Source organism: Mytilus trossulus, chromosome 10 (assembly GCF_036588685.1).
Source record: "Mytilus trossulus isolate FHL-02 chromosome 10, PNRI_Mtr1.1.1.hap1, whole genome shotgun sequence".
NCBI classification, from domain to species: domain Eukaryota; kingdom Metazoa; phylum Mollusca; class Bivalvia; order Mytilida; family Mytilidae; genus Mytilus; species Mytilus trossulus.
This window is the reverse complement of record NC_086382.1, coordinates 69,163,008-69,190,937: the sequence shown is the minus strand read 5'-3', so window position 1 is coordinate 69,190,937 and position 27,930 is coordinate 69,163,008. Positions and strand designations below refer to the sequence as shown.

At 32.5% G+C, this 27,930-nt stretch overlaps 2 protein-coding genes across 2 annotated transcripts; both read left to right on the top strand.

Annotated features, from left to right (window-relative positions):
• Positions 1-36: 36 nt before the first annotated feature.
• LOC134686550 (uncharacterized) lies at positions 37-19,148 on the top strand. Its single transcript, XM_063546220.1, has 3 exons — positions 37-238; positions 5,638-5,787; positions 18,876-19,148. Exons 1-3 carry the CDS (start codon positions 37-39, stop codon positions 19,076-19,078), a joined length of 555 nt encoding a protein of 184 aa, XP_063402290.1. The 3' UTR covers positions 19,079-19,148.
• Positions 19,149-22,514: 3,366 nt separating this feature from the next.
• On the top strand, positions 22,515-27,903 carry LOC134686549 (E3 ubiquitin-protein ligase TRIM71-like). Its single transcript, XM_063546219.1, has 4 exons — positions 22,515-23,329; positions 25,544-25,644; positions 26,299-26,387; positions 27,661-27,903. The coding sequence occupies exons 1-4, from the start codon at positions 22,539-22,541 to the stop codon at positions 27,673-27,675; spliced, it is 996 nt and encodes a 331-aa protein (XP_063402289.1). The 5' UTR covers positions 22,515-22,538; the 3' UTR covers positions 27,676-27,903.
• The last annotated feature ends 27 nt before the right edge of the window (positions 27,904-27,930 follow it).

Here is a 27,930-nt window from a genome sequence, read left to right as displayed (position 1 = left end):
TCTCAGTAGTCATACAGAATAACTACAAAGGCGAACATGGGGACAGGGTTTTTGATATTCCTGTTTCTATTCGTAATTATTTTTTTGTTGCAAATAGTTGGCTTCTCCTCCCCATATTGGGATATAAAGTGTGAAAAAAATTACGATTCAGACATTAATAATTCAAACAACGAGACATGTTTCTACCAAGGATTGTTTTATGGATGTGACATCAATGGAAATTGTAGACTAACAAACAGTAAGTCACTGTGATAATATCTTTGAATATTATATTAATTAGTTTTCTGAGTTAGATTAAATTTTTGTGTATCGATTCTTATTTTGTTTTATTAAGCTTGGTATCGATTTCATGAGTCAATTTCTTTTTAACTGATTTAACAGTCTTTGTTACCACTTCTTTTTTATATTTGAAATTGAAAATAGTTAATTGTTTTGCTGTATTTGTGAAGATATCACCGAAGGTATATTGCGTCAAATAGTGTGAAAGAAGCACACACCATAAACCGTTCATATAGATGATTTATGTGTGTGAGTATAAATAAAAAAGCGCCGAACTATATATTTTAGCAAGTATAAATTGGTGCGGAATGTCATACCATATAACCCTTTCTTTTTTGTTAAAAGATTAAACAGGTAAGGAATCAGAATATCTACTTTTCTATTTTTGCCGATTAAAAAAAAAGTGGCACATATTTGTAGCACTCGCTCATGAATTTCTCTGACTGTTTTAGATGAATGTAAATTTAATGCATTTAATGTATTGATTGACAATTGATACCCTTAGATACCTGACAATTTTATTAGTTGATATTTGTTTTTATCAGGCTTTCAATATTTGGGTACTCTCAGAACATTTTGGCATAGCACTTGATCATGTTTTCTCTAACTGTTTTATGCCGTGTTCACACCAAACGCCGTGTAGAGTAAACATGTTTACAATTAGTTTAGTGTAGTGTACACTGGTTTCACATTACATTTGTTCACATCTATACACCTTGTTTAGCTACCTGTACATAATGTGTTCCCACTTGTAAACTATATGTCATTTAAATATTCATTACGTAGAACTGAATTCAAAATTTTAGGAAAATTTTTCTAGCGGTAAGGGAACAACCATTTGAATTCAAAAGGGGGGTGGGGGATGGGAATGGAAATATTCCGATCCCCAATTTGATAAAAAAAAATATGGTCATACAGATGATAAAAAAATGTATTCTGAATCAAGAGTTCCCCCATACATTATAGTGTTAAATATAGAAAAAAAGATATTTGATCACCAGCATCGAAAAAAAGGAATAAAAACGTACGCGCGAAAAAAAACAAACCGCTCACCTTTTTTAAGTTAAGTGATTGCTACTTTTTGAAAGTCATTTTTATAATTTGCAGTAGATTGAATATACTAGAGATGTCTCGATAACGCATTAGAAAACGTTAGCTGAAACAGCGTGCATACAGCCGAAAAAAAAGGATTGAAATATTAGGGATCACTACATTTTTATCTTTTATGTTCGTTTCAAATGGTATTTCTTCTCAAAGGAGTATTTGGTAAAGGAATAGGGTAACTTTTGTTTTAATTTATTTTACGTGTTATTTAACGGATCTGAGATACTAGACAAACATATCATTTACCTCACACTTTTTTTAGTCATGCATTTATGCGTGAATCTTTTTTTGAGTAAAGACCAGTGGCGAATATTTCTGTGTATGTCAAGTCGATTCGGGAAAACTTTGTCAAATGAATGAAGCAGCAACTATTTACTTCATTTTTTGTGGAGAGGGAGGGGGCGTCAGCTATTGATTTTTTTCAGGACAAATTTTGGAGACAAGTCGAAATCAATTTTAGCATTATATATAGTGGCAGCTATATATAGTGAAACAAACAATATTTTTTTCAGGCCCAAAAACTGGAAACATTTTTTGTTTCCAAAACAAAATCCATAGCTCACCACCCCATCCCATTGCCTTTATGTTTTATACTCAACTATAATACCCCCCCCCCCCCCCTAGGGGTTAATAAAGTACGTTAATTTTTTTTAACAAAAAAAAATCTGTAAAATTTAGACAACTAATAATAATAAAAAATATCAATTTTACTCAAAAATAGTTTCCTCCTTAAGGTTCCACTAAAGACAACCTTAAATATTTACACGATGAAACTTATGTCCTAAATGCCTAGTTTTGTGTACACCTAACCTACACAAGGCCTAGATTCACTATCGACTGTGTGTAGGTAAAACATGATTTAAACTACATGTAAACATTGAGTTTTATCAATGGGAACGCAATTGTGTTTAGTTTACGTGTGAGTTACACTAACACAATACCGAATTTAGGTCAATGTGAACACGGCCTTAGATGTATGTAAACTAACTTCATTGTATGTGTATTGATTGATAATTGATATTATCGCTATTTTGTGCATTTTTCCTTTGATCTTTTTTTGTGATAATTTTCATATCATGCTACTCGCTTGAGATGGAAAAATTATCGCTAGAAACTAAGGACGCCACGTGCGTTGTTAACGAAATTGACATTGAAATTGACAACGTCGTCATAGGTAAAATAGCGATAAACAGATTATCATTGGTCATCTCAACTCGATTGCTTTTCTCACTTTCGCTGTTCCAGCTCAAGCGAGAAAATCATTCTCGTTGAGATAATCAACGATAATCTATAACTCTTAGATATCTTCTTTTTCGCGTATTTTTATGTAATAGTTATACACTGAGGAAAAGGTGTGTCTGGATAAGAAACCCCGTCGGCCGGAGGCCGTAGGGGTTTCTTATCCAGACATGCCGTATCCCGAGGTGTATAACTAACTTACACCCCTTTTTAAACTCTATATTGTTAATATTGATTATCAAATGAAAAAAACAACGATAGCATATATTTTATTGACAATATCAAACCATGATTTATAAGATTTTTTTGTTATTACATGAAAACCCACTAGTAGCCTTTTTTGGTTATCTTCGTTCACACTTTGACAAATGAGTATGTTTTACCAATGTCAAGGTTGTTTTGCATTTTCCAAATAAATCCTTAGATTGATATGGATCAGCAGGTCAAGGTTAACTGTATCGTGTATTCATATTAAAAACAAAAAGTACGTCATGCTCCTTGTATGCAGTTGAGAATATGTAAGGGTATGAGAAGGACGACATTTCTTAGCAAGCGTTTAATTTGGTAGATGAGACTAATTTAAAAGATAAAGGCAATATTATAACCCAAAGTACTTACCTGTATCAGTTTATTAAAGGTAATCTTAACTATATTTTCTATTTTACGGTTTTATGGGGGAAAAATGCCCCCCTCTACTCGAGAACGAATAAACATTCATATTCTGACCTACAAAGGGATAAGTGTGTCTGCAATAGAAACCCGACTTCCAGCCACGCTCAGCATACAAAGATACAGATTTAATATTTCGTAACTCGCTCTTCTGCGGAAGAGGGGCTGATCCAGCTGGGGTTCCCAACTCAAAAGAAATGGGCGGGGTTCAAATAAGTCAAATGCATTGATCTTTTAAATCTGGTCCCAACCGCGGAACCCCTACCCCGGATTGGCCACTGGATAACGGGGGGGGGGGGGGGGGGGGGGCATCGAGAATTAGAATCCCCCTTTTTTATAATACTAGTAACATATGACTGGGATAAAAAAAAATATTACTTTCAGCAAAGGAGTAATTGAAGGATTTTTTTTACTTTAAAATAAATGCTTAATTTTTTTTTCGCTATTGGAATTTCCTTAAATGTTTTTTTTTTTTTATCTTGGTTTGCGGGATGTAGAAGCAGGGGTTTCCAGAAACCCCGCTTGTCACAGCCTGTGGTCAAAATCCATTTTTATTCGTAACAATAGATCTATTCAATTTACACGTGTTTCAAAAAGAGAAACTATGAAGTTTAACAATAGAGGTGGGGTGTAATAACTTTAGAAATAGCTTTGTGATGAGGGTTTCGCTCATCCTGCATGATATTGATTTTTTCCCCGAAAAAAAAATTCCCAACAGGATTAAAGTATCTTAAGGGATTTACATATACCATATTGGTGTTAAAAATATACTTCAGGATTATGTCTATGCTATATCATACTGGATTTAAGCACTGTGATCAATTTCATTACCGAACCAGATGAGCTATTTTATATTTTTAGTATTCTTTTCTCTATCCTCAGAGGTAAATTATAGCTGATTTTGATGTTTTTTCACATGAGAAATGCAAGTAAATCTAAATATATGTTTTGTAACACTGAACCAAATGTTTGGCGCAAGGTGACCAACCGAGGGTTTTTTGCTTTGGGAACATAGAGTTCGATCGCCTACCCTCCAAAATAAAACTAAATAAAAATAGAGATGATATAAAATTAAGTTCATTAGCAATATGTATCACGAATAACAATATACATGAAACAAGGAAAGCAATATCTTTATCCAAAGTCCTTAATCCATATAGACAGTTCCTATGGAGTCTTTTTCTTTAAAAAAGCAAACCACCACTGAACTTGGTGAGGTCATTACACTACAATTCAAGAGAGAAAACAAACGGCCTTATTTGTGTACAAAAAATGAGCTTAAAAACAAATATGTAACACATGAACAAACAACTACCACTGAATAACAGGCTCCTGACTTGAGACAGGTACATACATACAGAATGTGGCGGGGTTGAACATATAAGCGAGATTACAACCCCCCTATCCTGAGACAATGATATAACAGTTCAAAATAAGTACGAACTATAAAACGGTTTAGATCATGAGATGGACAAAAATACAAGTGGACGTGGATTATTGTATACCGATCGTTTACTGTTGTATTGGAAGGATCCCAAAAAGAATTAAAACGATAACTGTTCTAGTAACAGAACCGACTACCTGTTATTTTTAGCTTGTTTGTTTTTAAAGAGTTAAGATGTGCCACTGGTTTCCTGTGTCAAATGTATTTCATTTTTATTGCGACCGTCTCACCATGTCAAACAAAAGAATGAACTTGTTAAAAATCAAACAAGAATAACATATGTGCTAGTCAAACAAGAATAGCATATGTGCATAGTCATACAAGAAGAAAAAATAAAAAAAATGTCAATAAATAAATGTTTGTTTATATAACTAGACAATGAGTGCACCGCAAGTAAAGGAAAAACACAACTTAAAGTAATTGAGACTACGACCAGTCCACACCACGCGATTAATAAACCAATTAACTAAAAGATTAAATACACAAACCGTTAACAAAAACTCAGGTGTTCACTCAAAACTTATCGAACAGAAATAAACAATTTCAATCGGGATTTCCCGACTCAACAATAAAAGAACTATGACATGAACATAATGGCTACAGTTTAACAAAAACATTTGTGTAAATTTTTGCGCCCCACGTGAAACTGATTTAACGCCATCACACTTTGTGGTTGCATTGAGTCAATCAAGCTATTCTATGTGTTCCTCGTTGTTCTTCACTGGTGTTGTTTTTTGTTCAGTTTCTTAAACTAAAGGACTTATGTGTTAGTGAATAATTTGTCCTAAATTGAAGACAAGAATAAATGTCGTCTATAATGTTACGATTAAGCTGAGTTATTCCAATAATTTTGTTATGTTACTCTCACTGACTGGTGTGCATTGAATATACATGTTTTCCAGTTATAGACAGCAGAGTTTTTGGATTAGCAGTAGGCATTATTACTGGGAACGTTATCGTATTGGTTCTTTTAATTCTTGTCCTGGCTCATGTAAGCGAGAATAACAAAAAATCAATGAAGACAGGAGCATTGTTATTGTTTACTGCTACAGGTAAAGCTCATATCAAAATAACTGTGAATTTTGTATTGGTTAAATCAAAATAGATTGAAATAATTCATTTTACAACATAATAACCATACCAATGAAAGTGATCTGTTTTAATATTTACAAACACGTATCTAACGTTTCCTTTTTTTTTTTATACTTGTGTTGTGTTGTACACTTTTGGTGTGTATATATGTATAATATTCAGACTTGTAATATATATATATATATATACAACTCGTCTAAACATCAACCCAACAATGTTAGATCTGTAAATTTGCTTTCGCAAATTTTTGGTTCTTCCCTCGCCGGGATTCGAACCCATGCTACTGTGATATCGTGACACCAAATCGCCTGCACTGCAGCCGTCCCGCTAGACCACACGACCACCTGGGATCTCAAAAAAAAAAAGATCTTTCGGTGGCCATATGTTACCTTTCCACGTCAGTTTTAATCTAGCGGCGTACTACAGTACATGATATATAAGGCATGAAGATGTTATTGTTACAGATCAGCTAAATATATATATATATATATATATATATGATAAATCTGTTGTAGAGTTGTCACTAACTCAGACGTACTTATAAATATAATTATTTTCTGTGACTGTATCTTACATTTATTTGTAAGATCCTTTACTATAGATAATTGAGCTGATCTGCAACAATAACATCTCCATGCCTTATATATCATGTACTGTAGTACGACGCTAGATTAAAATGTTGTGCGTTGTATATTTTATGAATTATAAATAATAAAGCGAACTTCCAATTTTCGGGTTCTTAAGACGCATATGACAATTGTTCTATGTAAATAACAATATTTTATGATACTTTTTATACAAAGGGTATTATCTATAAATTACCGATACATATATAGGTATAGAAAGATGTGGTAAGAGTGCCAATGAGACAACTGTAGATCTCCGTAAGGTATATAAGCCGATAACAGTCCATTCTGTTCAACATTTTACAAAATGAACTGTTAGAGGCTTGTATCTTACTTAAAACATTGTTTAACACTTCAAAAAGGTAAAGCAAAAGAGAAAGCAATGTATGAAAATTGTTTTTTGAATAAACTTCTAGACATTAAAATATATCCTACATGTTGCAATTGGCCCCTACAAATAGTAGCTCAATTACAAAAAGAAAGTACAGCTATAGGTAAACAACATGTATCGCTACATGAAGAATAAGAAACAGGGTATGCGTATCATGTTTTTTTGCGTGCGCAATGACAACTCATAATTTCTGTACATAGTTCCCGTGAATACATTTACATGCATTTTGTGTTTTAAAATGGTTAAAGTGATGAAATTAAATTCTTAATGGAAAAACGAAGAAAGAGATGTCTTTATCAGTTATTGTGTTGTTTCAAACTGTGGATTAGAATCAAATGTGTATTCAGAATCTATTCAGATACATTATTTCAGTGTGGATTACAAAAAAGATATAGTCAAAGCAGCTTATAATGGCAAGTTTTTTATATATTACTTTTCTAAATGTAGTCCTCTCCTATTAGTTTTTTGTTTCTTCTCTGGTTTTAGTTTTTTACAGGGCTAATGAGAAGAAAAAAAATAGCATATGAAGACTGGTTCTTGCTAATCCATATCGAGTGCACCGCAGTCGATTTTATTCCAAATACATAATTAATATGCACAAACGAAGAGCTTACAACATGTAATCAGTTATATACATTTAAAAAAAAATTTAAATAGATTGTTGCTTTTTGCTCAAACGGTACCACATGAATACCCCCCCCCCCTTTTTCCGTTTTTTTCTTTCTCCAAGGTCGTACCGCTCTTTTTTGATTTATTTGTTTTTTGAGGCCCTTGTGTTTTTAAATGTTACAGAAACGTAATTTTGTCTCGATTTTCTTTCGAAAAAAGCTGTTGTAAAACGATCACGGTGAACAGAGTGCGAATCGGACACACGATTGGTTTGTTTGACAGATAAAATGCGGTAATGTCTTTCTTTGTTCTGCTTCCCATATTCATCGTCGTTCATAAACAAAGTTTTGCATTATATTCATATTAAACAATAACTTACAAAATCAACAACTTGTAAATCAATGCCGAAAACTGAAAATTCTCAAAAGTATTATAGTCCCCTAGTTCATGACGGAAGTTCTAGATTCGAACGTTGTAAACTGGATAAGGTTTAGGTTGTTTCTGGTCCTTGTATTACGGCATGATCTATCAAATCTAAGAAGCATTACTTTATGTTTTTTTTTCATTTTAATTGTAGTTGAAAATGATGTTTGGAAGCAAAAGAGCAACACCAGAGGTCAATTTTGATTACCTTAAGACGGACGAGGATACATCTATTGATGTTTCTTCTATTTCAGTGATTTAAACAATAGAATTGCGTCACCACAATGATTTAAATCCAATTAAAATATTGATGTGACGCCATTCTATTGTTGTATCTGTTCTTTATTTCAGTGATCATTTACCTGCAAGAAACCATTATGTTACCTTTAGTTTTCCAATACTTTTAAGAATACCCGTCTTCTTTCTTAAAAATATTGGAATAGGTGAATAATAGTTCAATCACTGAAATGAAAAACAACCGAATAATTATTCTTATTGTTTTCATCATGTAAAAAAAATACAAATTACCTAAGCTGTATTTAGCAAAACTTTTCTGAATTTTGCCCTTAATGCTCTTCAACTTCGTACCTTATTTGGCCTTTTCAACTTTTTTGGATTCGAGCGTCACTGATGAGTCTTTTGTAGACGAAACGTACTTCTGGCGTATATACAAAATTTAGTCCTGGTATCTTTGATGAGTTTATATACAAGCAAAGAACAAATGACAATTAAAATAAACCCATTTTATTAAAGTCAACTTCCAATACAATAACAAAACGATTTCTTGAGGAAAACAAATCACTTCCAAATTGATTTTTACCACTACCAATTCTTATATCACAGCCATTTTTCTCATTTTCTCATTTTGTGGGGTTGTCTCTTTTCGCACTAATTCGTTGTGAGTCTTTTGTTTTTGTTGCCTTTGTGAATTTCTTTTTTCGAAAGATTTATCCTCGTCCGTCTTCAGGTGATTAAAACTGACATCTAGTATTGCTCTTATTCTTCCTAACATCATTTTCAACTACAATTAAAATGAAAAAAGCTATGAAGTAATGCTTCTAAAATTTGATAAATCTTGCCGCAATACAATGGCCATGAATAACCTAAACCTTATCCTGTGTACAAAGTGCAAATCTAGAACTTCCCTGCATGAACTAGGGGACTATAATATTTTTTGGAATTTTCAGGTTTCGGCGCTGATTTAAAAGTTTTTTTATTTTGTTCTTTCTTTGTGTTATTGCTTAACTATGAACATAATGCAACACATAGAGTATAAACGACGATGAATATGGGAAGCAGGATACAGGAAGACATCGTGTGTCCGATTATCACTTTGTTCGCAGTGATCGTTTTATAAAAGTTTCTTTCCAAACGAAAATCGAGACGAAATTACGCTTTGGTAACATTAAAATCACACAAGGGACTCAATACACATATAAACGCAAAAAGAGCGATACGATCTTGCTGAGAGAAACAGAAGGGAAGGGAAGTATGCAGATGGTACCGTTTGGCCATTCATTAACAGTCTATGGAACGCCGGAACTGTCTTATAGTGTAAATATTTAATGTGTTCTGTCGCTTTGCCGTTACGTCCTGTTATTTCTTCTTTATGTTATGTGCAAATGCCTTTATATCCTGACACGGCATCTCTGTGTTATGTCAAATTAGTAATTTGTTTGGTCAAACAATTGTACGATATGTCATTGCTAAACTTTGTTCTGTAAAATGTGCATTACATTATGCTGTAACTACTATATATTCTGTGAATACTTCGGAACTTTATGATCAACCACCTTTACATTCTCTCATATTTTATCTACGTTGTGTCTATTCTTCTTTTACGTAAGTCAGTTAATAATTGCGTCCTGTCTCGAGTGTTATTGTTATGTCAAATGTTCTAAACGTTTTGTTTTGATACACCTTTGTTCTATGTAAATCTCATGATATTATAGTCTTTTGGCGTTATGTTGTGTTTATACATATGTATCTCCAGTGAAAAACATAATACATCATGTTATAATTCATATACGTTTTGTCGTACAGCTGATACTCTCTGTGAGCATTCATTACGTCATGTGCAAATGGTTTTTACATTATGTGCAAACAACTAATACGTTTTGTGCAAACCTCGTTTACCTTATGTGAAAACATTGTTCACCCTATGTGCAAACATCGTTTACCTTATGTGCAAACACCTATTACGTTATCAGCAAATACCTATCAAGGTATGTATAAAAACTTCATCATTATGTGCAAATACTACTACGTTATGTACAAATACCGCTTACATTATTTGCAAACACCATGAAAGTTATGTGCAAATGCCTATTACATTATGTCCAAAATCTATTACGTTAGGTGCACACACCTATTACGTTAGGTGCACACACCTATTACGTTATGTCTAAACACCTATTACGTTATGTGCAAACACCTATTACGTTCTGGTAAACGCTTTTTTGACACAGATAAAAACAAAACGCATCAGTGATATACACTTTGAAAACTATAAGTTTTAGCTTTCTAAAAAGCTCTGAATTACTTCGCTGTATTCTTTTTCCGACGTAGTCGGTGTAGTTTCTGTTTGTGATCTTTGAACTTAAGGACGCTTAACTATGGCAACAGAATACGCATGCTCGAAAATACTTTCTGTGATTGGACAAAATGATCTCATGGTGAATGATTTGGTTGTGTTTGAAAACACGTCTCGTTATTTATATCGTGATGGAAAGCAAGTGAAAAACTATAAATATTTGAACTAGATCTTACAAAGATTTATATTTTTATTAAAATAATTGTTTCTCCAATAGCTCTTTGCATCCATGACAGCTGTTTATTCGGGATGATTATATTTTTTTTAATGTAAACTTTGTTGTACGAACGTACATGACTTTTAGAACGCACCTACGCATGTGAGATTTCCGCGGGGTTTTGGTGAATGTAAACACAAAGATACGAGGACCAAGAATACTGAACACAAATAAATTGTTTAGGTGACATCACAATATTCTTATATATTATTGCCCTAGTATAACCAGACTTAAGATGGGATTTAATTAAAGAGGTCCTGCATCATTAAGTCATTGTGCTTCTGAAGGTTATCGAAATGATAGTTTTAAACATATACTCAAATTTAAATAGGTCGGATATCTTTTTTAAAGATAGTTCTTGTTCAAGGTAATGTCCGCGGCAACCTAGCGTGGTTTTGAATAGTCAACGAAACAAAAAACGCAGTGCCATAAAAACACACAGAACAAGCGCACAACTTAGTCGATTGTCGGTGCATATATTGTGCTACATATATAGAGAGATACTTTTTAAACTACGATTTGATTTATCTATACGTTGCTGATTTTTCTGATTATTTTTATCATTCTATGATATTGATAAATGTTGCCCTCAACCCGGAACAGATTGAATGTTTTATTGTTATTCGCAAATTTTAAATTAAGTGCAACACTTGCAAGTTTAAACGAGTAAAACTAGGGTGCGTAATTGCACGAGTATTTTTTGTTTGCGTTTCTATCTTATAGCATTAAAGAGTCTTCTTTAAAATTTACGGACGAAGAATGTTTCGGATGATGCTCCCAATGTTTCTTTGAAACGATACGAATATATAACTGTAAAAACTAAGAAAAATCTTACACTTGTCAGAAAATACACTAGATCGGGTAACATGTTGAATTACTTTAGAGAACTTTAAGACAAATTCGCTAGACATCAGTTCCGTGCATAGTGGCTAAATGCACAATTTAAATGTTTGAAAGAAAACTTATTATCTATACAATATTAGCACTGTAATATAATTCAAGACTATTCCAAAAAGTACGGTTGCAAACTTATCTTCAACGCAACGAGATATTTATGTATGTGTCTTTCATTTATCGACATAGAGGTAGACGGAGTAGAAAGTTTGCCGGATATTTCATGTACTATCACTTTATATTCTCGGTTCAGTATACATGTAAGTCACGCAACTGGTTTTGAATGTTACTAAACCGACATTTGTTTCAAACACGGATATCTAATTTTTATTCAAAAATAATATTTCGAAACTTCGTGAAAGGGACATTAGGACGCAGCCGGGGGCTTTTTCAAGTAGACAAGATTTTTTTTCGCGGGAACGAAATAATACAGTCTGTGGTAGATTTTTTTAAATATTGCGGAAAACATTTGAACGACACTAAGTAACTGTATTTACATATTGTTTTCAGGGCCTTTTATTGTTGACAATGTGGTATAGGCTTTGTTCATTGTTGAAAGCCATTCGTTGACTTAAAATTGTAAATTTCTGTGTCATTTTGGTCTCTTGTGGAGAGTAGTCTCATTGGCAGTCATACTACGTCTCCTTTTTTTTCAACTTATTTTCCGTTCACATTTGCCGTAAAGAAATAAGGGTGCATTTTGATTTTTACATGTAGTTTTTTTTTTGCTTCGAATAACAGGGCAGAACTCGGGAGTATAGATCGTGAGACAATATCTTTTAAATCGTCCCTAATATCTATAGTCTTTATCAATTTTTTTTCTTCTTTGAAAGGTGCTTATTTGACAGTTACGTGCCTGTCATGTTATTCTTGTGAAAACTATTTGTTTGGTACTTTCAAAGACTGCATACATATTCCATTTGAAGTATAAGGCCACCATACCGACAATTGTCGAGAACAACTAAAGCCGTTATTGGGGTCCCGCAGAAGATGTGGTATGATTGCCAATGAGACAATTAACTCTCCACAAGAGACCAAAATAACACAGACATTAAAAATTATAGGTCACCGTATGGCCTTCAACAATGAGTAAAGCCCATGCCGTATAGTCAGCTATTAGAAGCCCCGCAATGACAATGAAAAACAATTCAAACTGGAAAACTAAGAGCTGTATTTTATTTAAAATGAACGAAATACAAATATGTAACACACAAACAACCGACAACCACTGAATTACGAGCTCCTGACTACATGGACTATGGACAGGCACATACATACATAGTGTGGCGGGGTTAAACATGTTAGCAGGATCCAAACCCTCCCCTAACCAGACAGGTACATTAACTTTACTCATTCTAGAAGTATTTTTGTAGCGTCTAAACCATGAAAAACGTCCGATTTTAGCGATAACGTATGTTACGCTTATAGACACGAACATCGCTCGTAACGTCTACATATTGCAGATTAGCAATGCAAGTAAAGACGTATTAATGATTGATATTTCAATTTTCAATTTCAGTGTGTAATATATATGCATAATAAAACGACCATGAATTAATTACATTTGATATGAAATGTAATACACACAGTTAATTTTCCGGCATTTGATGGCTTAATATCCTCAGAAGAGAACAGTCTGTAAATATTTATCTCATGTAAGCCAATAGTTGTTGCTGAATTTCAGCCACATCATAAAGCAAACAAACATAATTTATATGTGAAAAGTAATTATTTCAAGATAGCGTGTATGTCGACTGAAACTAAAAGGTCCGCCCTGTCATTCGAAGCAAAAAAAAAGCTACATTTAAAAAACAAAATGCAACCTCATTTCTTTACGGAAAATGTGAACGGAAAATAAGTTGATATAAAAAAAAAAGAAGACGTGGTATGATTGCCAATGAGACAAATCTCCACAAGAGACCAAAATGACGCAGAAATTAACAACGTTATGCCAACGTAAGTTCTTTAACAATGAGCAAAGCCCATACCGCATAGTCAACAATAAAAGGCCCCGAAAAGAATATGCAAAACAATTCAAACGAGAGCACTAACGGCCTTATTTATGTAATGTTCTTTTCAAACTGCACCAAGCGGGGCATTTCATAGGTCGCCATATCTTGCATACATAATCATAACATATAGTTTTTGAGGCGCCAAATTACATTTATTTATTATAGACTTTTGACAAGTTCAACACATAATATATACGTCTTTTCAGAATATATTGTCTGAGGACGAAGATATTTTAACATAAATAAAGAGAAACATAAATAAAGTAAACAAATCTTTAATATTTATACACACGTACAGAAAAAGTGTGTTACCGCATGCGGAAGAATATCTCAAGAACGTTTGCGATATCACATGCAGAGTTATCTATCTTTGCTTCCTCTTTCGTGGGACATAGAATGTTTTGCTGGAAAATATGAATGCCCACTCAAATGCAATCTATTACAAAAATCGAAATATTACAGAAGAGTGTCCACCATGCACTTGCACAGCACTATAACTAATATAGTGCAATAGAATGATATACAAATGGATGAAAATTATATATACATGTAACTGTAATTTACAAATATTAAAATAATGTATAACAAAAAACCCAGACTTTACTGATTGTTATGACTTCTGCGATGAGGTTGAATTTATCATCCACGCGCAGAAAAAACTATCTATCTGTACTTTAACGTCACTTTCAGGTAAAGAGATGTGATTTGGTTTTCTGGGACAAGTGCTTGTGACTGTCCACAAGAACTTGCGGTTATCCGATGTTCAGTACTTCAGTGCTTTGATTCATATATTTAACATAAAGATGTTCTCAACTAGTAACAACACATAACAAGGGTTTTATATTTTTTATAAACGTCTTATTGTCCTTATATTATCTTGATTCATTTTGAGAGCTCGAATCTTATCAATGTGACATACTGCACATTTTAAGATTCTTGAAAACTGGGAGTTACCTGGCAATTGTTGCATGGTGCTTTATACGGATGAACAACAGGGTTCCAAAATTCCATTAATACAAAACATGACAAGTGAACTCTCTTTATTTATAATCAGTAGCAGGAAAATTACAGAAGAACTTCAGACTGTAATGATAACTGGAAGTCCATTCGTAAGTAAAACACAGGTCTTAACAAAATTTCTTTCCAGATACTAGCTTTTGATCACAAACAAGCGTCTGTCCAAGTTTGGTACAAATCCAAAAGGGTATAAGAAAGTTATTAAAATTCTAAAAACATTAACCACAGAGTGAATGTGTTGCTTCACAGTGTAAATGTATTATTTCCTGGCAGAAAATCTAAGTTTATTTATAAGTAAAATACGGAAAAAAAATAATTTTATTTCTACTTATTTTAATTCAGGATACATGTACATGTATCTTATGATCATAAACAAGCTTCTGTCCAAGTTTGGAAGAAATCCAGTATACATTTATGTAGTTTAAGAAAGTTTTTACAATTTCAAAAGCTTTAACCACAAAGTGAATATTTGTGGACGCCGCCGCCGACGACGATGACGACACCGACGACGACGGAATCGAGGATCGCTATGTCTCGCTTTTTCGACTCAAGTCGAAGGCTCGACAAAAATGGCAATATTTTACAGAAACAGTCAAAACATATTTGAGAATGATAACATTGAAATCCAATAGAATATATTTGTATGAAACTTTATATTTTTTTAAATAAGATTTGTCAGAATGATGATGTGCAGCAAATTCATTTTATGAACATTTGGCTTAATTGTGTATTTAGCTATATTGATCGAACCATTCCCGCTTATAACTAAACGCATCGAAGCTTACCGTTTATACCGTATATCCCGTAATATTCATTGAATTTAAGACTCTCCGTTCGGAAAATAAGTTTATGTTTCTAATTTATACGACGATATTCGTTGAAATATTGAACAAATAGATAAATCCATATCGACAACTGTGTAATAATGTATTGATTATAAATGACCTTTGTCGGTAAACGTGAAATTTATTTGTACGAGCTTTAGAAACAGGACGAAAAGCGAGGCCATAAGGGGATCTATTGTTATTTATTTCCATGTCATTTGGTATTTCGTGGAGAATTGTCTAATTGGCGTTCACACCACATCCTTTTTAAAAGATAGTTAGTATTTTCTGAAATTCAAAGGAAAAATTAGGTTATGATGACCATTTTAGCAACGAAATTATCTATTTATTCTTAAAGACAACAAAAGAATCACTTATAAAAAAAATAATAGAAGAAAACAATAACAATTTACTAAATTATGTATTTTTTTGTATCGTTCTTGATGACACGATTCGAAAAGTTACCGGACGAAATACGGATAAATGAAAGTCACTATTTGGAGTTTCAAGTTGCGGAATTTAATTTTGAGTATGGCCAGTGAAGGTTAAACAAGGCTGATAACCCTTTCTTAAAGATTAATATATGTATGCGTCATTTTTGTGGATTACAGGATAAGGCAGTTTTTAATATAAAAAAAACAGGGTTTTTTTTACAGAAAATGCAGCTTTTTGTTTCACCCGTCTACCTGTCTGATCGAAAATCGGATCAAATTTTTCAACATCCCTGTGAGTTTTAAAAAAAAAGGGGCGGGTCACCTGAAGTGTGCGTTATGCAACCATAACGCACACTTTTAATGTGGAGCAAAATAATTTCCTCTAAAACTAAATACATAGTATGTATATAGCCTTTTTACACCATTCAATATAATTATTTCATAACGCACAACTTTCAATGTGGTTTGCATAACGCACACTTTTAATGTGGAGCAAAATAATTTCCCATAAAACTAAATACATAGTATGTATATAGCCTTTTTACACCATTCAATATAATTATGAAAATCCACAGTTTGATAAAAAAGTAAAATTTTTAATTTTCTTCATTTTCAAAATGCATATCATTGATGCGTTTTATTTAAATCTGTGTCAAAAAAGCGTTTACCAGAACGTAATAGGTGTTTGCACATAACGTAATAGGTGTTTGAACATAAAGTAAAAGGTGTTTGCACATAACGTAATAGATGTTTGGACATAATGTAAGCGGCATTTTCACATAACTTACATGGTGTTTGCACATAATTTAAGCGGTATTTGCACATAACGTAATAGGTGTTTGAACATAAAGTAATAGGTGTTTGCACATAACGTAATAGATGTTTGGGCATAATGTAAGAGGCATTTGCACATAACTTACATGGTGTTTGCACATAATTTAAGCGGTAGTTGCACATAACTTAATAGGTGTTTGCACATAACGTAATAGGTGTTTGGACATAATGTAATAGGCATTTGCACATAACTCACATGGTGTTTGCACATAATGTAAGCGGTATTTGCACATAACGTAATGGGTGTTTGTACATAACGTAATAGGTGTTTGGACATAAAGTAATAGGTGTTTGCACATAACGTAATAGATGTTTGGACATAATGTAATAGGCATCTGCACATAACTCACATGGTGTTTGCACATAATGTAGGCGGTATTTGCACATAACGTAATATGTGTTTGCACATAACGTAATAGGTGTTTGGACATAAAGTAATAGGTGTTTGCACATAACGTAATAGATGTTTGGACATAATGTAATAGGCAGTTGCACATAACTTACATGGTGTTTGCACATAATGTAAGCGGTATTTGCACATAACGTAATAGGTGTTTGCACATAACGTAATAGGTGTTTGCACATAAAGTAATACTTGTTTGCACATAACGTAATAGATGTTTGGACATACTGTAATAGGCATTTGCACATAACTCACATGGTGTTTGCACATAAGGTAAACAATGTTTGCACATAACGTAAACGAGGTTTGCACAAAACGTATTAGTTGTTTGCACATAATGTAAAAGGCATTTGCACATGACGAAATGAATGCTCACAGAGAGTTCTTACTCTACGGCAAAACGCATATGAATTATACCATGATGTATTATGTTTTTCACTAGAGATACATCTGAATAAACACAACATAACGCCAAAAGACTATAATATCATGAAATTTACATAGAACAAAGGTGTATCACGACAAAACGTTTAGAACATTTGACATAACAATAACACTTGAGTCAGGACGCAATTATAAACTGACCTACGTAAAAGAAGAATAGACACAACATAGATAAAATATGAGAGAATGTAAAGGTGGTTGATCATAAAGTTCCGAAGTATTCACAGAATATATAGTAGTTACAGCATATTGTAATGCATATTTTACACAACAAAGTTTAGCAATGACATATCATACATTTGTTTGACCAAACAAATTACTAATTTGACATAACACAGAGATGCCGTGTCAGGACATAAAGGCATCTGCACATAACATAAAGAAGAAATGACAGGACGTAAAGGCAAAGCGACATAACACATTAAATATTTACACTATAAGACAGTTCCGGCGTTCCATACCAGTCGCTTAGAATTCATATAAAGAATATAACTGATTGCATGTTGTTATCTCTTCGTTTGTTCATATTATTATGTATTTGAAATTATATTTTCTGCGGTGCACTCGATATGGTTTAACAAGAACCTGTCTTCATATGCTATTTTTTTTCTCATTAACCCTATCGCTCGCAAAAATCATAATACCCATACCCTGTGTCATATTCTTCATATACATGCTGTTTACATGGGGCCAACATGTAGGATATATACTTTATTGTAAAGAAATAAAAAAAATCATACTTGACGAAAACAAATCTTTGCTTGCTTTTTCTTTCTTTTTACCTTTTTCGACTCGTTAAGCAATGTTTAAAGTAAGATATAAGCCTCTAACAGTCCATTCGGTAAAATATCAGACAGGTCTTCGGCATGCGGCCTCAGACCTGTCAAATATATTACAGAATTGACTGTTATCGGCTTATATCCCTTAAATAACAATTCACACCGAATAACAAGCTATAAAGGGCCCAAAAATTACTAGTGTAAAACCATTCAAACGGGAAAATCAACGGTCTAATCTATACTAAAAAACGCGAAACGCGAAACACATCTAGATAACATAAACCAAAGACAACTACTGTACATCAGATTCCTGACTATGGACAGGTGAAAACATTTGCAGCGGGATTAAACGTTTTTATGGTACCAAACCTTCTCCCCTTTTCTGAAACAATAGTATCACATCACAACATAGAATAACACACGATAAAATATCAATTTGAAGGCTTTACTCAATCAAAAAACGTTAATTAACACACTATGAACTATATATCCAGACGTCAACTGATATATATTTTCGTTATGAAACGCTTTCAATTTCATTATTGTAGAGATATTGAATATTGCTTCGACAATAATTGTTTGGATGGACAGTTATGATGTGGGTTGGAGTTGGTGGGTTACTTCCTGGTCCGCAGTCGTTCTTATAGCCATCATTGCATTAACATGCTTGTGTGCCTTACTGGTAGCTGAGGACAGAGAGAACAATAACTACAATCATTATTGTGTTTGCCAGTATGTTTTAATAGATTGAAAGATAATTGTGAACGAATCATATACCTTAATTTTTGTAATTATTTATCTAAAAAGAATGTTTAAGGAGATATACGTTAACATGCATTATCTAACTTCTGAAACTTATTTTCTTAGTTATTCAAGTGTAAAAATTAATAAACATTAGTTGGAAAAATAAAAAGATTATAAAATAAAGACCTTTTACCTTCGTACAGGAACTTCGTAGGAAGAAAGAAAAGTAGTTCCCTTAACTTCAGTTTCCGCTATGCAGATGATGTTCTCTCACCAAATTATCAGGATTTGTTGACTATACTAACGTTAAACACATCTATCACATCGAACGTGATTTAAATGATACAACAGATACAGTTTAGCCTGCTTCATATTTTGACTGCTATGGCTGCATTTAACCTATTGTGAACTTTCCATTTCTATGTAGCAACATGGATTCAAACAGTGCGGTCATACGAAGTGTATAGATCCCAGATCCATATCCACGGCTTGTATTGTCTATCATGATTTCCTTGATAAAGAGTTCAAAATGGGGAAGATGAAGTCATCCTATGGCTATTCTTACTTTTACGGATGCCATCATGAGCTGTTTCCAGTAATTGAATATCCTTTTCAAATATGATAGCGGATATGTTTCTAATGTGGTCACTACAATTCTGTAACCTTTTTCCGAATGTCACATTCCAAAATTAGACTTATACTGGGTGTGTTAACTGGGTGTGTTCTTACATGATTTACACGGTTGATGCAAAATGAGGATCATGATCAGTTTACTCTTCCTGAGCAACTGAGAGAACCCCTAGTTTTTGGAAGGATTCGTGTCGCTCAGTTTTTTTGTTGACTCGTTTGTGTGTTGCATACTATTATTTGTCTGTTTTTTTTTTGTTAATTTTAAGTCATGCCGTTGTCACCTAATTTTCGACTTATGAGTTTGAATGTCCCTTTTTTGTCTTTTTTTGTCTACATCGCATCGTGATTGTTCTGATACTATATTTTCGAACTGTCATGTACTTTGGTCATTTCAGCGGTTATTTGACCTTTCATAAAATCGGTCCAATCCACCATGTAGTTTGATACAATTTCTTGATTCAAGTTAGGAATATGGCAGTTATTATCAAACAGTCCGTTTCTATGTATCATGGCGTTTGTTTGTGCGTTTGCTTAATTGATTACCGACTATTGAATAATGGTATACTATTGTTGCCTTTAATTGATAGTTTGTTCGTTTGCTATGATATAACAACCCTGTCTCATATTAGTGAGACGTTTTAACGCCTGCAACCATGTTTAGTACAGTCACATTCTATCCTTTATACCTGTCCGGAGTAAAGAGCATGTTATTCAGTGGTTGTCGGTTGTTGCTTCGTATCATGTTCGTTTTTCATTCATTGCTTTTTCACGAACTAGTCCGTTATTTTTTTAATTGGAACTTTATTCTATTTGAGGCTTCTTTAAACTGACTATCGATTTGGGTTTTGCACATTGTTTATAAAGGGCGTACAGTGACCTCATTTGATTATGTCTCTGTCATTAGGTATCTGGTGAAAAGTTGTCTCGTAAGCAATAAAACCACATGATTATTTAATAATTAAGCCAATACATTATTTAAAAAGATATATTTAACAATTCAAAATCTTTGTTCACGCCTTCTTGCAACAAAGTGATTTTTTTGTTAAAGCATAACATCTCCTAAAATTCATGATAGGATATCATTCATGCACTTAAACAAATACAGTTTGAATCTGTTATTGCCAATTTATCGAAAAATACTCTAATACTGTCAGTGGAGAAAGTTGAAGAAGAAAGAACAATCATTTATCAGACAAAAAGGCTATTAAACCAACCCTTAAAAACAACATTGAACACAAATCAACAAATGTATATATACACAGTTATATTTATAAGGTTAGAATGTAATGCAATACAACACCAACATCACTAATCTAAAGAAAACACGAATAAACATACGAAGATAAATGAGAGAAAGAAAGGGAGATTGACACAAATTTTCTTTTAACAACAAATTTAGGTAATGCACGTTTTCAATCGTCATACCAGCTCATTGTCAAGCATTGATTATGTCTAATTCTGAAGCTGATATAAACAAATCTTACAATTGATGGGATAAAGATAGCAAACAAAATAAGATTTCCTCTAGAAAATATAAATATTCTGTGCAGCCGGTGGTCTAGTTTAGTATATTGCTTGTAGGTTGCACTTCTAAAAATATAGACAATCCGATTACAAATTGGAACTGCTTTTCAGGCTAAAACTTTGCTACTTTTTCTATGACGTTTCGCATATCATATCTAGAAACCAGTACGTAATCGAAATAAGACATCTTTATATTTCCCTAAAGAGGCATGGTTTGTGACAAACTTGAGGTATTGTCAGTTTACCTTTTTGCATGTTTTTTTATAATGTTAAATACTGTAGGAAAGTATTCGGATAACAAATTAAATAAAAAGCGTAAACTTATACTTAAGAAGACGAAATGTTTAAAGTGAATCATACTAAGCTTTAAGATTTTTATATAGTATCTTATGCTGCCTCTGTCTCCGTTCTGCCTCTTACTTTATACCTATTTATCAATGAAAGTGTACAATTTCTGCCTAAAATGATTAGTTTATACATCTTGTCACACAATTATCATCTCTAACCATATATCTTACATGATTTGACTTATATATGAACTAGAAGTGTTCAAACAAAGTATATATCATCGCCAACAGTACATAACCAAAGGTGGACTAAACAGTAAAGGTAGAAAAATATACAAAGATATAAACAGTGATACAACATCAGTACCTACAAAATATTAATGGATAATATGTATCTCCACAAAAGGGGAATGTTTGTGAAACAACTTTATTTTCGAAGTGCAACCTATATTATTCATTTATATATTCCGAATTTTGTAATCATTGAAGAATAGAAAAACATCTGTAAAGTATAGTATTGCAAAACTGCTGACATTCCAGGACAATATTAATTGTTTTGTATTTAGATTTACCCACCCCCTTATTTAAACAGAAGATCAAATCATCGACTGCCACATTATTAACATTTAGTAAAGCAGTTGAAAGTGATACTAGTATAGAAATATCATTACTAGACAGTACGTCGTTCGTATACTATCGCTAGTTCACTGGGTGAAAAGTGCATTACAATACTGAAAAAGATCAAGCTGTCTAGTCAATATGTCTGTTTACGAACATGTCCAATGTTATTTTTACACAACCATAATACTTATACTTTTAGAATCTACAAAAGATAGTATTTCATAAAAAAAAGTTAAAATATCTAAATTTAGGAATATGTTATTTTATTACGACAAATATTTCCATTTAAACTAATAACCCAAACTAACATATCAATGACTCACATTTTTATTTTTTTAACAAAAGATGACATACTTAAACTTCTTCCGCATAAAATACAGGTATACAACATTCATAAAAATTAAAATGGCGAATCATGTATTAGGAATTTGTACAGAGTGTACTAAAGCAAATGGCGAGGAGTTTTGCTTAGAATGTGAAGTTATTTTATGTTCGAAATGTAAATTGTCTCATCTGAAAAGGAAATCAAATAGAAAGCACCATGTCGATAAATCATATTCGAAGATTTTAGATAAGAGGCCATCATGTCTTATTCACTCAAAAGAAGTTGTGTTTTATTGCGGCTCATGTTGTTTACTTATTTGTCCTAGCTGCATGCTCGAGAAACACAAACAACATGACGTTGATGAAATAGAAAACGCTGTCTCAAAAAAGAAGGAAGGTATATCAAGTGAAATAGCGGATCTGGAATCTAGATCAGAAAATGTCAAACAAATCGTTGACGATCTAAATGTGTTTGAGGAAGCTTACAAGATTGATAATGCTATCTTGAAAAAGGTAATCAAGGTTAGAGGGGATACATTAAAGGCTCTTATTGATAAACACACAGAAACTTTGGTAGAACGCGTTACTCTAGAAGAAAGTTATCAAATGACCCGGAAGTCGGAAGAAGTTTATAAACTCGAGGATATAAAATTGCTATGTGACCTCCAAATCGAACGTTTGAAAGGTTCTCTAGAGAATACGAAAGATATTGATATTCTTTTGTCTTACGGTGAATGGGAAGAAGATGTCCAGCACGTTAAGACTAGAGAAATTAGTGAATTCACACCGATTCCACCAATTAGGTTTATAGAGCCTGGCAAAGATGAAGACACCATTAATGAATTATTCGGAGCCGTAGAAATAGGATTTTTGTAAGTAATTTCAATACAATATATTCGTGAATACAGATTATTTTTGAACTTATTATGATGAATTTCACTACACGACACACTATGGTCATATGAAGATTTAGATTAATGAGGCCCTTGTTATAAAAGCAGTTTAAATTTGTAGGAAAGTCTGCTTAGTATTGATAATATCACATATATTGAACAGAAAATTCTCAAAACTTGTGGAAACCAAAAAATATTTTGAAAACTACACCTGATAAATAGTACTTTTGGTCTATCTAAAGAAAAGTTACAACTTCTGTCATCTATGTAGCAGCAACCAATATTGTTTTTTTTTATTGCTTTTAAAAATTCAAAACTGTGACAAGTACGTTGTTAACACTTATTGTTATTAGACAGTAATAGCTTGATGTACTGTACATATCACGGTATATTATAGATACATGCTCAAATGTAGCCGTTAAGAGGCCTTTTGATTTTTTTCTGTTGGGTTATTTTTATTTTAAATGTTTAAATGTATTCTCAAGCAACATGATTGTCACTTTCTTTTATTTGTGATGGACTGGGTTTGGATAGTTCTGACGGATTTTATACGTCCGTCAAAGACGGGACGTAGAATTTTATGGTATACAAATGTCCGGTGTCCGTCCGTCCGTCCGTCCGTCTGTCTGTGTGTCCGCCCGTTCGTCCGTCTGTCTGTCCAGCGTAAACATGTGCACCGTAACTTGAGAACGACTCATCCAAATTTCATGAAACTTTATATAGTTGTTTCTTATGATGGTCAAATGATCTGTATACTTTTTGGTGAAAATAAGATTAAAACTTTTTTGAGTTACGGCACATTGTAACTTAAACAGGGGTGTGGTTTTTTCACATGTCGCACCGTATCTCAAAAACAGTTCTTGATTATGGCTTAAAACTTTAAACACTTCTTAGTTATATTAATCTTAATATTTGAATACTTTTTGGTGATGATTCAAAATTTCATATTTGAGTTATTGAGTATTTTGTAAAAAAGGTGGAGGTTTTTTTTTACATGTCGCTCCATATCTCAAAAACGATGTATGATTATTGCTTTACACTTTACACATGTCTTTGTTATATTAATCTAAAGATCTGTATATTTTTTGGTGATGATTCAAAATTTTATTTTTGAGTTATTGAGTATTTTGTAAAAAAGGGGGAGGTTTTTTTTTTTACATGTTGTGCCGTATCTCAAAAACAATTTATGATTATTGCTAAAAACTTTACACACTTCTTTGTTATATTAATCTAAAAATCTGTATACTTTTTGGTGATGATTCAAAACTCTTTTTTATGGAAATTTTCAATTTATGTATTGACATGCAAAATTATGTAAAATAATCAGAACCGTATAATATAAAACACAATTTTGTTGTGAGCAAATTTTTTTCTTTCTTTTATATAAACTTCCTATGGATCAGGAATAAGGAATGAGCCAGGATATACTTAGCATGACTTCCTGTAAACCCCTATGTTATTCAAAAAACATTGATGTTTTTTTCCTTAAGACGACGGGCGTATCATGCGCTCGTGGCGCAGCTGTTTATTTAGTATTTTAACTGGCGTTGTACAGTTAAACACACAATACTGATTTTAATACTTTATTTTAAAGTTCAAATACACTGACCTGCAAGGAAAATCCAAATCGATAAGTCAAATGGCCAAATCAAAAGCTCAAACATATAAAAGAAAACAACTACAAGTATCTTTTTACTGACTTTGTAATCGCATTTCTTTTAGTAAGGTAGTGAAATCATTTTATATAATTGCCGCTTTAATAAGTCTTTTCATATTATGCTTCAGTATGGCATTCAGTCATTAATACACCTATTTTTAAATTAGAATTAAGGTGTATGCCTACACTACATGTATATATAGCCAATAAGATAACACTGACAATTACTGTAAAAATCATGCATATTTACCAATTATTCCTGCGAAATTTATTTTTGTTGAAAAACCTGTTTATTAAAAACAGAAAAAAAGCTGTATTCGTATATATGTATGGTATTGAAAAGGAGTTTTAATGTTATATTTGATAAACTGGTACAAAAACGTTTTAACTGTATCGTTCATGTCTCTGTAACATAATTAGTAAGACACAAGTGTTTTACAAATTTATAACCAATAATAATATACATATATGGAAATAGTGCCTATTGATCAGTGAAGAAATTATATCTATTATTAAATATTATCGTATACTTGCAGTAAACTACAAGAAGGAGATCACGTGAGGATCAAGTTATCAGTAACCGAACCAATAAATGGCTGGGGAGATGTCACACACGACAGTATCGGCATTGTCAGAGGTAAAGATAATTTAATAACAACTTTTTTGAAAAAACTCTCCTTTGATTGTCATAGATTCTCCTTAGAATTGTACAAATTAAAGGCATATCAATGATTGTAGTTGTTGGTCGGCTAATCATAGGATTTATTGCTTTTAAACATTTGTCCTCAGTTTTGTCGGAAATTTGACACACTTTACGTATTGGATTGTATCAAATCTATGCAAACATAACTCTTTTTATTCTCTAGTTGCATGTGTATGACTCGGTATTCCTACAGCAATCGTTTATATTGATATAGGAAGATGTTGTGTGAGTGCCAATGAGGCAACTCTCCATCCAAATAACAATTAAAAAAAAAGTAAACCATTATATGTATATATAGTATGATTTCATTGCTCTTTGTTTTATGAGGCAATTGTTTAATTGTTATTTATAAACATTTCCCTTTTATGTCGCCTCTTTTACAACTTCGTTCTAATGGCAGCTTTACAAAATTATTAAAACCATAACACAAATATATGTCTCTAAACGTAGAAGTTTGTATGTATTACTGTGTGTGGGTGTGTGTGTGTGTGTGTGAATGATATCTTATTTTTCAACAATTCCACTAGGTTTTATTACTAGAATCATTGATTCTCGTCAGGTATTCAGGATACTTACTCAATGTTGCAGGTGTAAATGATGACATCGTTACAGTCGATTTCAAAGAATTTTCTGGTTGGGAAGCATTTGTTTCAGAAGTTGAACTTGTAAAGTCTGGTGTAAGTGCCTTACTTATCATATTCAGATTAAAACGTTGCGATTTAAAATTGAACTTGGCTGAACCAATAATACGCATTGACACGTTAACGCCCAACATAGATTATACATTTTGTGTTTAAAAAAGGTATGTCTACCGAACAATGTTAATGGATGCATATCTTCTGTATGAAAGTAAAGTTAATTATTATACACAATTTTGCACAAATATATTAATATAAAAATTCAAAAAAATAAAATGTGCTCGAAGCAAGCATTTCAATGGTATTCATCCATTTCATAAACCAACAAGCCTTTGCATTTTACTCTAAATCGAATTCTCTAACAATATCGTAAATATAATAATTTCTTTATTCATAAGCCTATATTGATAATTGATTTTGTCACACCAATAAACAGATAATGTGATATACACATGTTATGATAATGATGCTTATAACTCCGTTGTCCTATTGAAATATTATCAACAAATTATTAACATGATTAAAAATACATCACTGCGTAATAAGTACGATTGGATAACAACGAATGCTGAAAACCCAACATATGTCATACAATTGCTTTTTCTAAAAACAAAATATATTGTTTAAAACATTTGTTAGCTGTTTAACGAGCTATTACAAGAGGCCAACGATACTAAGTATCAACCACAACAGAGAAACAATTAACACAAATAAGTCCACACCACATTACATAATATACAAACACAAAGTAATAAGTAACACGAACCTCACAAAGTTATAAGTAACACGAACCTAACAAAATGAAGAGAGGTGATCTCAAGTGTTTTAGAAGGGTAAAAATATCCTCTTTACATGAGACATTCGTAGTTTACTTTACTTGTAACTAAAACAAAAATCTTTACTGGACCTAAAACAGAATATTGCTAAGTGAACTCACAGAACCGGTGCCACAGGATTCTGCTTACCCTGCTGGAGCACCTGCGATCCCCCCCCATTTTTGGTGGGGTTCGTATTGCTTAGTCTTTAGTTTTATATGTTGTGTCATCTGTACTATTATTTGTCTATTTGTTTTGTATTTTTAGCCAAGGAGTGCTCATTTTTTTCTATGAGCTTGACTCTCCCTCTGGTATCGTTCGTCCCTCTTTTTTCTGTGAACTAATTTTAAAAACAAAACAAAATAATAAAAAATAGTAGTATGGATACATGCCCAAAATAAAAAAAGTGATGATGAGTTAATATACAGCTTAATATTTCTTAATCAATCATTGTTAACCTTAACTGCTTGTTTGAAATACATATTTGTTTTTGATAGAATGAAGAACTGTAATGTCTTATGAACTGTTGCTAGTGGAACAAAAAAGAAGATATTAGAGTTTGAAGAATACATATATAGAACATTCTTGACAAAAGAAACTGTAAAACAAAATGTGTTTAACTCAATATATAATAACTAAATGAACATGTGCATATCGGGACTTTAAGGGTTGTTTTTAATTTTGTATATAACATTATATTTACTTGCTTGTATATCAATAAATAATTTTAAAGACATAAATTAAAGGAGTTTTTCATATATGAGTAT